Source organism: Leucoraja erinacea, chromosome 38 (assembly GCF_028641065.1).
Source record: "Leucoraja erinacea ecotype New England chromosome 38, Leri_hhj_1, whole genome shotgun sequence".
Lineage (NCBI taxonomy): Eukaryota > Metazoa > Chordata > Chondrichthyes > Rajiformes > Rajidae > Leucoraja > Leucoraja erinaceus.
Window position 1 is genome coordinate 3454368 of NC_073414.1, and position 14261 is coordinate 3468628.

At 46.4% G+C, this 14261-nt stretch overlaps 1 protein-coding gene across 1 annotated transcript; it reads left to right on the top strand.

The window, feature by feature from the left end:
- Nucleotides 1-534: 534 nt before the first annotated feature.
- Nucleotides 535-13738, top strand: LOC129714147 (calpain small subunit 2-like). Its single transcript, XM_055663640.1, has 4 exons — nt 535-621; nt 1165-1281; nt 8812-8870; nt 11835-13738. The coding sequence occupies exons 1-4, from the start codon at nt 582-584 to the stop codon at nt 11859-11861; spliced, it is 243 nt and encodes an 80-aa protein (XP_055519615.1). The 5' UTR covers nt 535-581; the 3' UTR covers nt 11862-13738.
- The last annotated feature ends 523 nt before the right edge of the window (nt 13739-14261 follow it).

Here is a 14261-nt window from a genome sequence, read left to right on the forward strand (position 1 = left end):
TATCTTGCTCCGCTAAAAGATCTTTGCTTTGTATAATGCCTACTATTGTTATGCATACATTGTTTATCAACCACTCATCTCGGCTCCTATGCAGTGCTGTGAGACTGCAGTATTGTAAAAGGTGCTGACTTTTAGAGGTGTTCAAGAGGGAGCAGACTCTTCAGCCCACTGAATCTGCACGCAAATATCAAAATCAAAGCAGGCAATGCTGAATGGAATGATCAAATCCACCATCCTGAGAGAGATCCTTTCATCTACTTACTGACATCGTATGATGCAGGAGGCCATTCAGCCCATCATGTTCACACTGGCCCCAAAAGGACCAATCCTATCTGTCTAAATCCCATTCCTTGTTTTCCGGTACCATTGCAACTTCTCTTCACCAATATATGTCAAATCCCCTTTGGTTTTCTTGCTGCCCACCACATACCAAGGGCAATTTACAGAGGGCCAATTAACCTACAAAACCTGCACATCTTTGGGATGTGGTGGGAAACCGGAGCACCCGGAGCAAACGTTTGTGTTTATGCTGTTTTCTCCAGCAAGTCTTCAGTCGGTTCGATAAGAATGGATCAGGGACCATGGACAGTCAAGAGATGTTCACAGCCATCCAGGCAGCAGGTGAGGTGGGAGAGACATCTGTGGTCCTGCTTCATCCCTGCCACCAGATACACCATGTTTAGTTTGGTTGCAAGATACAGCATGGAAATAGGCCCTTCGGCCCACCGTGTGCACTCTGAACGAATGAATGAATGAATGAAAACTTTGTCATTCAGATATACACCTAGACACAGTGTACCTTGAACAAAATTTCGTTGCATCTGACCACAATCACGCAGTTTCGTCCCGAAACGTTGCCTATTTCCTTCGCTCCATAGATGCTGCCTCACCCGCTGAGTTTCTCCAGCATTTTTGTCTACCTTCGATTTTCCAGCATCTGCAGTTCCTTCTTAAACACATAGATCTCTGGCACGTTGAGGCAGCAGCTTCCCCTTCTGCACCACCAGGAGCTTATACGTAAATTAACAGAACCCCGGCAGTCTTTGTCGGGTGGACGAGGGGGTGGGGCAAATCCAGAGAGTGTGGGGCACGTCACACTAACGAGCATACACACTGCCAATATTCTAGCCACGCTTTGTCTTCATGTTTGACTATGTTCCCTAGGATTCCAGGTGGATGAGTTCTTGATGCAGCTTGTTGGCTTGAGGTACGCGGACCCTGATCTCACCCTCAGTTACGTGAACTTTATTTGCTGCCTGACCAAGCTCGACACCATGATCCGTGAGTAATTTGTACTTTCCCTTCTCATCCAACATAGACTGGGAGCCTCCTAGACCCTAACATGGACTGGTGGCAACAACCCAAAGTCACCTGAGCCACTGTTATATTGTCTTGTGTATCAGTTTAAAGAAGAATGGTGAATTACTTCTTAAAAATACCAATAATACCTGGGTTAGACACTTTGTATCAAAGACCCTACAGCGAGCAAGATCGTCCACTCGACGAAAAAGACGTAGTACGGTCATGGGCAGATTCGTGGGTCATTTTCGGCCCCATTTCCGTAACCGGCTTCCGTCTCCGCACCAAAGATCCCGTAGCGGAGCAAAGATACTAGTGCGGAGACGGAAGCCGGTTACGGAAACATCCTCGTAAAAATCAAAGTTCTTTGGTAAAAATCTTCTCCTCATTTTCAGAATTATAATTTATTAACACAAACTGTTCCCCCGCAACGTTGATTACACTGCGGGTCGGGTCGGGTTACTGAAATGGATGAAAAAAAGGCCCGTTGCGTACTACACGTCAGCCCATTGCAGGAGTGGTCTATCTTGCTCCGCTAAAAGATCTTTGCTTTGTATAATGCCTACTATTGTTATGCATACATTGTTTATCAACCACTCATCTCGGCTCCTATGCAGTGCTGTGGGACTGCAGTATTGTAAAAGGTGCTGACTTTTAGAGGTGTTCAAGAGGGAGCAGACTCTTCAGCCCACTGAATCTGCACGCAAATATCAAAATCAAAGCAGGCAATGCTGAATGGAATGATCAAATCCACCATCCTGAGAGAGATCCTTTCATCTACTTACTGACATGGTATGATGCAGGAGGCCATTCAGCCCATCATGTTCACACTGGCCCCAAAAGGACCAATCCTATGTGTCTAAATCCCATTCCTTGTTTTCCTGTACCATTGCAACTTCTCTTCACCAATATCTGTCAAATCCCCTTTGGTTTTCTTGCTGCCCACCACATACCAAGGGCAATTTACAGAGGGCCAATTAACCTACTAAACCTGCACATCTTTGGGATGTTTGGGAAACCGGAGCACCCGGGGGTGGTCGCAGGGAGAACGGGGGCGAATTTCACATGGAAAACCGGATCAGGAGCACCCAGGACCCTGGAGACACAAAAAGCAAACGCACTGGAGCATTGTCGCAGGGAGATCTTGCCAAAATCCGTGGCGAATTTCAAAAAACGGACGGACCATGATTGATCAGGATCAGGAAACCCAGGACATGGGGACAGACACAAAATGCTGTGATTTTTGGACGCACTTTGTGTGTGGGTCAGGCACAGAATCCTCTGAGCCTCAGGGGAGGAGAACATTGCCATGCCCCTTTCCTGGGTCCCAGCATGGTATCTTGCCAAAATCCGTGTCTGGTTTTCCAGTGTGATTTTTCCAAAAAACCAAAGGGGATTTGACATATATTGGTGAAGAGAAGTTGCAATGGTACAGGAAAACAAGGAATGGGATTTAGACAGATTTGTGAAAAATCCGCTGTGATTTTTGGACGCATTTGTGTGTGCTTCCTGGACAGACAGAGGCCTCCGTGTGAGCCTCAGGGGAGTTCACTGAATGAAACTGGCTCCAGTCTTCAGCCTGTGCCCAACTCTGGTCCTGGATCAAAGCATGGACAGTGGCGTGGCTAACAGCAACCAGCAGAAGGCAAATGTCTGGCCTAATCGCTGTTTACAATTATAAATGTAATGTGGAACGGAATTTAAGAAGCAGCAAAAGGAGAAATGTGGTTGTGTTGTAGTATACTCTGTGCCCTGCAGGGGTCAGCAGTGGGTCAGTTTTCAAACATGCCTTGTGTACATGGTGGGAGATTACAGTAACAGTGGCTTCAGTCAACCCTCCAGTTCTGAAAGCTCAATATGTATGGGTTGGGCACCAGCATTACTGCAGCTCTATTAGGAACAGATTGTTTAGGGTGATCCCAGTTTGTTCCTTTTTCAACTCAATTGTCTTTGCTAAAAATAATTTGCAACATGTTTATGGCGTACATGTTGGTTGTTTTTTCTTAAAGCACTAACCACACAATATAGAAAAATACAGCACAGGAACAGGCCCTCCATGGGGCCATAATGATGCCAAGGGCCTGAATCTAATCTCAAAAAAGGAAGACGCAGTGACGTGCTTTTTTCAAGGGTAACCTAGTGGGCCCAAGTTCAAGTGAGTTATTGTCAGCAGGACAATTACATCTCTGGCACAACAGAACACGGATAGAGCTGTGAAGCTTTTCGGGTCGAGCATCTGCCCTTCTAATCAGACTGATCAGTGTGGAGAGAAGGAGAGCGAGTCAATTTCCTCCTTCAAAGTAATCTTCTCCTGTTCTGAGAGACCACACAAAAGCCGGAGTCAACTCAGCGGGACACGCTCCAGGCATTCACCCAGGGAATTGAGGCAGCATCTCTGGAGAGAAGGATTTGGGTGACGTTTCATAGAAACATAGAAAATAGGTGCAGGAGTAGGCCATTTGGCCCTTCGAGCCTGCACCGCCATTCAATATGATCATGGCTGATCATCCAACTCAGTATCCCGTACCTGCCTTCTCTCCATACCCCGTGATCCCTTTAGCCACAAGGGCCACATCTAACTCCCTCTTAAATATAGCCAATGAACTGTGGCCTCAACTACCTTCTGTGGCAGAGGATTCCAGAGAACTCTCTGTGTGAAAAATGTTTTTTTCATCTCGGTCCTAAAAGATTTCCCCCTTATCCTTAAACTGTGACCCCTTCAGGTCAAGACCCTTCTTCAGACTAGTTAGGGATAAGGGAAATGAGGTTAGAGGTTATGTCTGACCTGCTGAGATACTTCAGCTTTTTGTGTCTATCTTTGAAAATATAAAGTTTGCTCGAGATTTGAGTGGCAATGCTATGTATTGTGCATTGGGAGTTATGCTGATCCAAAAGCCAGCCACACACTGTAGGGCAGGATTCAATTAAGTGCCAGGAATTTTCCTATTGGGCGGGGTGGGTACAATAGTTTGACATTTCTTCAGTCATTTCTGCCATATATCACAAGGTTTAGAACATAGAACACGTCAGCACAGGAACAGGCTCTTCGGCCCATCATGTAGTGAACAGGGTACACATGACATTAATAAACTCGGAGCAAACTCAGACTAGATGAAATCCAGAGGATGACAATTGTTCATCCACACCCAGTGAAGGTGTTCGTCTCCTCCCCTGCATTTTTCACATAGGTATGTAATCTTATCCTGGCAATGAAATCTCCAGTGGTGGTGTTGGAACTTGTTCCTAACAGGCAGTTCCCACAAGGCGTGTTCACTGTCGATGGAAGAGTTAAGCAGCTAAATCGCCAACTGAAATCTGAGTCGTTCAGAAGTTGCTTTTAACTTGTTCACCATTAACTATCCCTTGAGAATTTTATTATACGTAAAGTACATGTGCCTAGACTGTCTGAAAAAGGGTCTCGACCCCGAAACGTCACCTATTCCATTTCTACAGAGATGTTGTCAGTTTCTCCAGCTTTTTGTGTCTCTCTTAATTATCTTCATTGCTACCCCATTACCACAATGCTGCCTGGAATATAGTCTATTAGCTATAAGGAGAGGCTGGACAAACTTGGACTGTTTTCTCTGGAGGGTGCGGGGACTCGTGATATTGGGTTTATAAAGTTGTGAGAGGCATAGATTGGGTAAACAACCAGACACCCTGGGAAAGTCTAGGATGAGAGTGTATAGCTTGAGGAACAGCACCTCATAGTTCACTTAGGTAGTTTACACCCCAGTGGTATGAACATTGACTTCTCTAACTTCAGGTAGCCCTTGCTCTCTCTCTCTTCATCCCCCCCCCCCCCCCCCCCCCCCACCCTTCCCAGTTCTCCCACTAGTCCCACTCTCTCCGCCGACATTAGTTCTTTGCCCGACCCCTCCCCCTGACATCAGTCTGAAGAAGGGTCTCGACCCGAAACGTCGCCTTTTCCTTCTCTCCCGAGATGCTGCCTCACCCACAGAGTTTCTCCAGCATTTTGTGTCTACCTTCGATTTGACCAGCATCTGCAGTTCTTTCTTAAACAAAGCTTAAAGGAAATGCGTGGTGGAAGATTCTTTACACAGAGGGTGGGGGGTGCTTGAAATGTGCTGTCGGAGGTGGTGGTGGAGGCAGATAAGATAGTGGCATTTAAGCAGCTTTAAGGTAGACACATGGAGATGGCAGGGGATGGAGGGATATAGATCGCGTGTAGGCAGAGGAGATCAGTATAACTTGGCATCATGTTCAGCACGGATATTGTGGGCTGAAGGGTCAGTTCCTGAGCTGTTCCGTGTTTTGTAGAACGAATGAAGTGTGGTCACTCCTGTAATGTAGGAAGCAGTTGGGCACAGATGACTGTGGTCAGTTGCAGTATGGTAGTTGGCTAGGGCACCAATGTTGGCTCAGGCACCATTAAGGTGAGAGGGGAAGATTTAATATGTACCTTAGGGCCAACCTTTTCACTCAGATGGTGACGGGTATGTGGAACAAGTTGCCGTAGGAGGTAGTTGAGCCTGCTACTGACTGTACCAGCATTTAAAAAGACCGGTACGTGGATAGGAAAGGTTTTGAGAAATATGGGCAGGCTCCATATGAAATATGATCAGTCTGAAGAAGGTCTCGACTCAAACCGTCACCCATTCCTTCTCTCCAGAGATGCTGCCTGTCCCGCTGAGTTACTCCAGCTAACTATGTAGATGGGGCATGTTGGTTGGGATGGGCAAGATGGGCTGAAGGGCCTTTTCCATGCTGTATGACTCAATTACTCCTTGACATCAGCACAAACTATACTCTCCTTCAGAGGATTACTGTGGGATACCTTGAATCCATCTGATTAGGACCATGAGTTTAGTTGTCATTTTGTTGGTAGGCAATGTCTGGGGAACGCACTTCCTTGTCTCTCCAGAGTAGTTCTGCCTCGATTCCCTGTCCTAAGCAAGGCACCAATTGACACAGGTAGACAAAATTACTGGAGAAAGGTTTTGGCCCGAAACGTTGCCTATTTCCTTCGCTCCATAGATGCTGCCACACCTGCTGAGTTTCTCCAGCACTTTTGTCTGCCTTCGATTTTGCAGCATCTGCAGTTCCTTCTTGACCAATTGACCTACAAATCTGTATGGCTTTGGAGTGTGGGAAGAAACCGGAGAAAACCCACGCAGGTCACGGGGAGAAGGTACAAACTCTGTACAGGCAGCACCCGTAGTCGGGATTGAACCCGGGTCTCTGCCGCTGTGAGACAGTAACTCTACCGCTGCGACATCGTGTTGTTGCCATCGGCAGATTCCGGTCACTTGCCCTCTGCATGTTTTCAAATTATTTAAACAACCTTTACAAGGTTCACAAAGGAAAAAAGCTGAATTCCTGCACGTGGGAAGGTTCACGGGAGCTAACATTCCTGTTTACTTTTTTGCAACGTTCCCACAAGCTGGAATGTTGGAAAATCAGTGAGGAACTGGGGCGACTCGTCCCCTTTTCAGTTGGAATTTCAGCTACGCTGCGTAAGTCTGGCTTGCTGTCATAATTAGGTCCCCGTCATCTCGAGCAAGTGTCAATGTCACAGGAATCATTGCCACACAGACACACACACACGCACAACCACACACACGCACACACACACAGCCCCACACGCAGACAATCACACACAGCCACACACACAGCCACACACACACACACACACGCAGACACACACACACGCACAATCACACACACACACACACACACACACACACACCCACACACACACACACACACACACACACACGCACACAATCACACACAGCCACACATACACACACACACACACACTCGCACACACACACACACACACACACACACACACACACACACACACACACAGACCCACACACACACACACACACACACACACACACACACACACACACACACACACACACACACACACACACACACACACCCTGCTGGCTGCTAGGACTGGTCAGATGGGATGCCAGACATAGCTCGATGTTACGCCCTGTTCATTCTCATTGTTGCGTAAAGAAGGAATGTTTATCTCAGGCTGGAATGAAGGGTCAAGGACCAAAGTGCGAGATGCTGAGTTAGGAAATTAAGATGAGATAAAGGAGGAAATATCAGTTTTGTTGCTGCCAGTCTAAATATCTACAGCCTTGAGGGAAGGGGGGGGGGGGGGGGGGGGGGGGGGGGGGGTAGGGGTTGGTGGGGTAGGGAGATAAATAAGTCAGGTAGCAGGTTACAGTGCAGTGATGTCAGAAAGCCATGTGATAGGAGCAGAATTAGGCCATTCGGCCCATCGTCAACTCCACCATTCGATCGTGGCTGATCTATCTGTCCATCCCACCCCCATTCTCTTGCTTTCTCCCCCACAACCTCTGACACCCGTACTAATCGCGTCCACTTCACGTTTTGGGAAGAAGGCTTTACGAACTTGACGGCTAACTTCTCAGCACAGTGGCGCCGCTGGAAGAGACGCTGCCCCACAGAGCCAGAGGCCCGAGTTCAATCCTTGCTCCGAATGCCGTCTGTGCGGAGATTGTCCACCCTCACTGTGATGGCTGCTCCGGTGTCCTCCCACATCCCAAAGACGTGCAGGTTTGTTGGTTAAATCGGCCCTCTGTCAATTGTCCCCTCGTGTGCAGGGAGTGGTTGAGAAAGTGGAACAGCTTAGACTTAGTGTGAGATGATCGCTGGTCGGTACAGTGAGGAGAAGGGCCTGTTTCCAAGCTGCATCTTTCAATTCAATCAAGCTGCTCCCAGTTCTCCTTTATTACTGCTGTAAAACTCGGTCACAGATATTGCCCCTGTCCCACTTAGGAAACCTGAACGGAAACCTCTGGAGACTTTGCGTCCCACCCAAGGTTTCCGTGCGGTTCCCGGAGGTTGCAGGTGGTTGCCGGAGGTTGCAGGTAGTGGAAGCAGGTGGGGAGACTGACAAAAACCTCCGGGAACCGCACGGAAACCTTGGGTGGGGCACAAAGTCTCCCGAGGTTTCCGTTCAGGTTTCCTAAGTGGGACAGGGGCATAAGGGCCTGTCCCACTTGGAGATTTTTTCGGCGACTGCCGGCGTCATTGACAGACGTATCAGAGTCGGCGAAAGATTTTGATCGTTTCAAAATCTAGCGGCGACAAAAATAATGTTGCGACACTCGAGGAGACACCGCGCGTCAATAACGTCATCACGCCGCGACTTTTTCGGTGCCCTGATAAGTCAGTCAATGATGCCGACAGTCGCCGAAAAAAATCACCATGTGGGACAAGCCCTTTACAATTCCTTTCAGATAGGATCCTGGATATGCAAGGAATGCAGTGATATGGATCACGTGCAGACAGAGGTAAGTTTAACTTGGCATCATGTTCAGCACGGACATTGTGGGCTGAAGGGCCTGTCCCTGTGCATGCCTACTCTATGTTTCATATCGCAGGTGGAAGATTCAGCAACAGATAGTCTGCTGGGTTGTTTCTCACCAAGTGCATTCTTTACATTTCTAACAATCTGTACATATTCATTCATGGCAATGGAATTTGCTTCTGTTCCAGGAGCTTTCAAAATCATGGACAAGTTTGGAACTGGAATGGTCAATGTTGGCTACAAAGAGGTAAGTGTTGGCACGCAAATACAAATAGAAAATGCTGGGGGTTGTCAGCAGCTCGGGCAGCATCTGTGGAGAGAGAAACCAAGCTACTCTTTCAGGTTAGTTATAGAGGCTCCAATGCTGTGAGGGAGCAGATCGACAGTCACTCTACTGTGCCTCAAAGTTAGCTGTCGAGCAAGGAAACAGTCAATAGACAATAGGTGCAGGAGTAGGCCATTCGGCCCTTCGAGCTAGCACCGCCATTCAATGTGATCATGGCTGATCACCCCCAATCAGTACCCCGTTCCTGCCTTCTCCCCATATCGTTTAAGAAGGAACTGCAGATGCTGGAAAATCGAAGGTAGACAAAAGTGCTGGAGAAACTCAGCGGGTGCGGCAGCATCTATGGAGCGAAGGAAATAGGCAACGTTTCAGCCTATTTCCTTCGCTCCATAGATGCTGCCGCACCCGCTGAGTTTCTCCAGCACTTTTGTCTACCTTCGATTTTCCAGCTACCTTGATTCCACTATCTTTAAGATCTCTATCTAACTCCCTCTTGAAAGTATCCAGAGTACTGGCCTCCACCACCCTCTGAGGCAGAGAATTCAACAGAATCACAACTCTCTGTTTGAAAAAGTATTTCCTCGTCTCCGTTCTAAATGGCTTGCCCCTTATTCTTAAACTGTGGCCCCTGGTTCTGGACTCCCCCAACATGGGGAACATGTTTCCAGCCTCTAGCGTGTCCAAAACCTTAGTAATGTTATGTTTCAATAAGATCCCTTCTCAGCCTGACTCATCCATGCCGACCAAGATGCCCCATCTACAATAGTCCCTCCTGCCTGCATTTGGCCCATATCCCTCTAAACCTTTGCCTATCCATGTACCATGCATGTATGTGCTGCTGGGGGTGGTGATGGAGGCAGATATGATAGTGGCATTTCAGAAACTTATGGATAGGCACATGGGCATGCAGGGAATGAAGGAATATGCATTATATGCAGGCAGATAAGAGTCTTGGCATCATGTTCGGCACAGACATAGTGGGCCGAAGGGCCTGTTCGTATGCTGTACTAAGTTTTATGTTCAATGAGGGGGCCGTGAATGGTGCTTTAGATATCTTTGCCTTTTATTTGCATCTTTGATGAGGTGAATATGTAAATGTGATGAACGTCTGCCAAATGCAATCTCTGTGTGGGCATTTGCCGTGAATTACCATGAAGAATTACCATGTTTTAATCTGTACTAAAAACATTGTGGTGTATTGCGAAGTGGCTTTCATTCCCTGCAACCTCTCCCTTTCTTAACACTCCCACCCCCACCCCCACGGTGGTTGCAGATGACTATGTCCAGCTAGGGTCCTGTGGACTAGAATGTGGAAGGAGATGATGAGGAATTTATCTAGTCAGAGGGTGACGAATCTGTGGAACTCATTGGCACATGAGGCTGTGGAGGACACTGATGGATATTTTTAAGGCAGATACATAGAAACATAGAAAATAGGTGCAGGAGGAGGCTATTCGGTCCTTCGAGCCAGCACCACCATTCATTGTGATCATGGCTGATCGTCCCCTATCAATAACCCGTGCCTGCCTTCTCCCCATATCCCTTGACTCCACTATCCCCTAGAGCTCTATCTAACTCTCTCTTAAATCCATCCAGTGACTTGGCCTCCACTGCCCTCTGTGGCAGGGAATTCCATAAATTCACAACTCGCTGGGTGAAAGTTTTTCATTGCCACAGAAGGCTGTGGAGGACACCAATGGATATTTTTAAGGCAGAGATAGATAGATTCTTGATTAGTACGGGTGTCGGGGGTCACGGGGAGAAGGCAGGAGAATGGAGTTAGAAGGGAGAGATAGATCAGCCATGATTGAATGGTGGTGTAGACTTTATGGCCGAATGGCCTAATTCTGTTCCTATCCCTTATGAACTTACGAACATGAGATATTGCCTATAGATTAAAATAATTTCACTATTAGGAGCAGACAGGGGCTTTGATTCAATCTAGGAAGCAATTAGAGTTAGGATAACACGACACAGTTAGATGTGGCCCTTGTGGCTAAAGGGTAAGACTTTGGTTAGGCTGCATTTGGAGTACTGTGTGCACCTCTGCTTGTCCCATTATGTGGAGGCTTTGGAGAATGTTCAGTAGAGGTTTGCCAGAATACTGCTTGGATTAGAGGGTGTTAGCTATAAGGAGAGTTGACAGAGTCCTAGAGTGATACAGTGTGGAAACAGGCAATTCGGCCCAACTTGCCCACACCAGCCAACATGTCCCAGCTACACTAGTCCCACCTACCTGCATTTGGTCCATATCCCTCAAGACTCGTCCTATCCATGTACTTGTCTGTATCTTAAACGATGGGATAGTCCCAGCCTCAACTACCTCCTCCGGCAGCTTGTTCCATACACCCTTTGTGTGTAAAAGCTACCCATCAGATTCCTATTAAATCTTGTCCCCTTCACCTTAAACCTATGTCCTCTGGTCCTCGATTCACCTACTCTGGGCAAGAAACTCTGTGCATCTACCCGATCTATTTCTCTCATGATTTTGTACACCTCTATAAGATCACCCCTCATCCTCCGGCGCTGCAGGGAATAGAGTCCCATCCTACTCAACCTCTCCCTATAGCTCAGATCCAGTAGTCCCGGCAACATTGTTGTAAATCTTCTCTGTACCTTTTCCAGCTTGACATCTTAAGTAAGTGAGTTTAAGTAAGTAAGTAAATTTATTGGCCATGTATTCACATACAAGGAATTTGCCTTGGTGCTCTGCCCACAAGTAACAACATGACAATTACGAATGCCTCAGAAAACACTAAACATTAATAATAATAAAACATTAATGATAAAACACCATTGATCAAGTATGTGATAACATGCCTATAACATGGAGAAAATTTGATTTTTTTTTTCTCTTAAAAGTAGGAGGGTGATGGGATTTTTTTTCATTGAATGTAACCTCGCTCTTTCTTAACTCCCATGCAGTGGCTGCAGATGACTATGTACAGCTAGTTGGATCCCATGGACTGTTGACTCCCTCAACCCGAAGAGCTTCCGCCACAGCTGCCCACAACCCAGATCCAGATAGAGCAAGCAACACACTCCAGAGGCCTCCGCACACCTTGGCTGTGGGATCAGGCAGTTGGCAGTGTTAACATAGCCACATGTCACTCACTCATGTATATTCCACCACTCCCAAGCCAGAGCTCCCATCTGCTTTCATTCCCTGTCTTTCTAGCAAGAGTCAAGAGTGGACACAAACTGCTGGAGTAACTCAATGGGTCAGGCAGTATCTCAGGAGAACTTGGACAGGCAGCATTTTGGGTCAGGACACGTCTTTGCCTATCCATGTTCGACAGAGATGCTGCCTGACCTGTTAAGTCACTCCAGCACTTTGTGTCCTTTTGTGTAAACCAGCATCTGCAGTTCCTTGTTTCGAGAAGAATGTTGAATTGCCATATGTGCAGAAACGGAACATTGAAAATATTATGTAGCAGCACAAGTTTGTAAGCACAGCACTCAATAGATAGCATACTAGGCAAATTTTTAAAAGTTCAATACGTTAAAAAAAAAACAATATAGGGTAAAACAAAACAAAAGCCTGATGTCCCGAGTGCTACCAAGACAGTTCATAGTTCAACGTTTAGTTGCTAGACACAAAATGCTGGAATAACTTAGCGGGTCAGGCAGCATCTCTGGAGAGAAGGAATAGGCAATAGGTGCAGGAGTAGGCCATTTGGCCCTTCGAGCCAGCACCGCCATTCACTGTGATCATGGCTGATGATAGGTGATGTTTCAGGTCGAGACCCCTTCTTCAGACCAACAATGGAGGACCCGGCGGGAGGGGGAGGGGGGGAGGAATTTGTAGCTGTGTCAGTGCCTTTTACATGTCGACTATTTGCATACCTTGGCTATGCAAGCAAAGAATTGCCCTGCGACTTGTCACATGTGAAAATAAAGTATTCCATTCCATTCGTCAGCGATGCAGCCTGGCCCTCTCAATTTCGCCAGCATTTTGTGCCAGTCTGTTGTAAACCAGATATGTTGTGAGCCAGCATCTGCGGTGCCTTTCAACACACAATTTAGTTGCTGTTTGTGGTGTTCAATAGCCTGATGTTTGTTGAGAAGAAGCTGTTCCTGAACCTGGAGTTCATTGGGAAGAAGGTACAGGAGCCTGAAAAGTGTAACGTCCAGGTTCAGGAACAGCTTCTTCCCTACAACCATCAAGCTATTAAACACAACAACAAATAAGCTCTGAACTACAATAGACTTATTATTATTGCACTATATTTGTTATTTATTGAGTATGTGTGCATGTGTATATATACACACACACACTGAACTTTTTTTCCCCCGTTATGTACCATGTTTACATATTCTGTTGTGCTGCATGCAGCAAGTGAGACTTTAATTGTCCTATCTGGGACACATGACAATCAACTCCTCTTGACTCTTGACTTGAGGAAAGTGTTTTGGGACACAACAGAACAATAGAATTGTTGCATTTCTTTTTCAAACCTAAGTCAAGTCAGGTTTATTCGTCACATACACATACGAGATGTGAAGTGGCAATGCTCGTGGACTTTGTGCAAAAAGACAAACAACCAAACAACCAAACAAACTACAAACAGAATGGAACAGAATCACATATTCTTTTACATATTAAATATTGTGGGCCGAAAGAAAAAGGGAAAAAAACAGCAATTAAAAAAACAAGCAGTAGAGTGGTACAGTAAAGGTTTACAGATGTAACTGTATATTAAGATGTCTAGCGATGTAGCTGTATATTAAGATAAATACTGAGCTATATTAGTAATTATTTGCATTATTGTTATTGTCTTTGCTGTCATTCTGTAATTACACCAAAGAATTAAATTAAAAACATAATACTCATGAAATAAATTAGGTTTTTGTATTTTGTGCTTTGAGGGAGTTAGATGTGGCCCTTGTGGCTAAGGGGATCAGGGGGTATGGAGAGAAGGCAGGTACGGGATACTGAGTTGGATGATCAGCCATGATCATATTGAATGGCGGTGCAGGCTCGAAGGGCCGAATGGCCTACTCCTGCACCTAATTTCTATGTTTCTATGTCTCTGAGTGTAAGAGTTGCAACATCATCTTGCAGTTGCACTAAACAGGGTGGGGGTGGGGATAAATTTAAAATGTAACGGAGCTCTCTGGGGTAAATTTTTCAACCAGAGGATGGTGAATTTCTGGAACGAGCTGACAAAGGAGGTGGAGGAGCAAGTTGCAATAAGAGACATTTGGACGTTCTTGGATAGGAAAGGCATGGAGGGAAGCAGGCCTGGCATGGGCAATTGGGATTAGTTTAGTTAGGCATGGATGAGATGGGCCTACCAAATAAGGAGAGGCCTAGATAGATTGATGTGAATGTTGAGAGGATATGATGGG

Excerpts from the sequence above, each read along its gene's own strand:
- LOC129714147 (XM_055663640.1), top strand. The coding sequence starts at position 582 with ATGGACAGTCAAGAGATGTTCACAGCCATCCAGGCAGCAG. Across the intron at positions 1,282-8,811 it reads CAAGCTCGACACCATGATCC|GAGCTTTCAAAATCATGGAC; the intron begins GTGAGTAATTTG and ends CTTCTGTTCCAG. Across the intron at positions 8,871-11,834 it reads TCAATGTTGGCTACAAAGAG|TGGCTGCAGATGACTATGTA; the intron begins GTAAGTGTTGGC and ends ACTCCCATGCAG.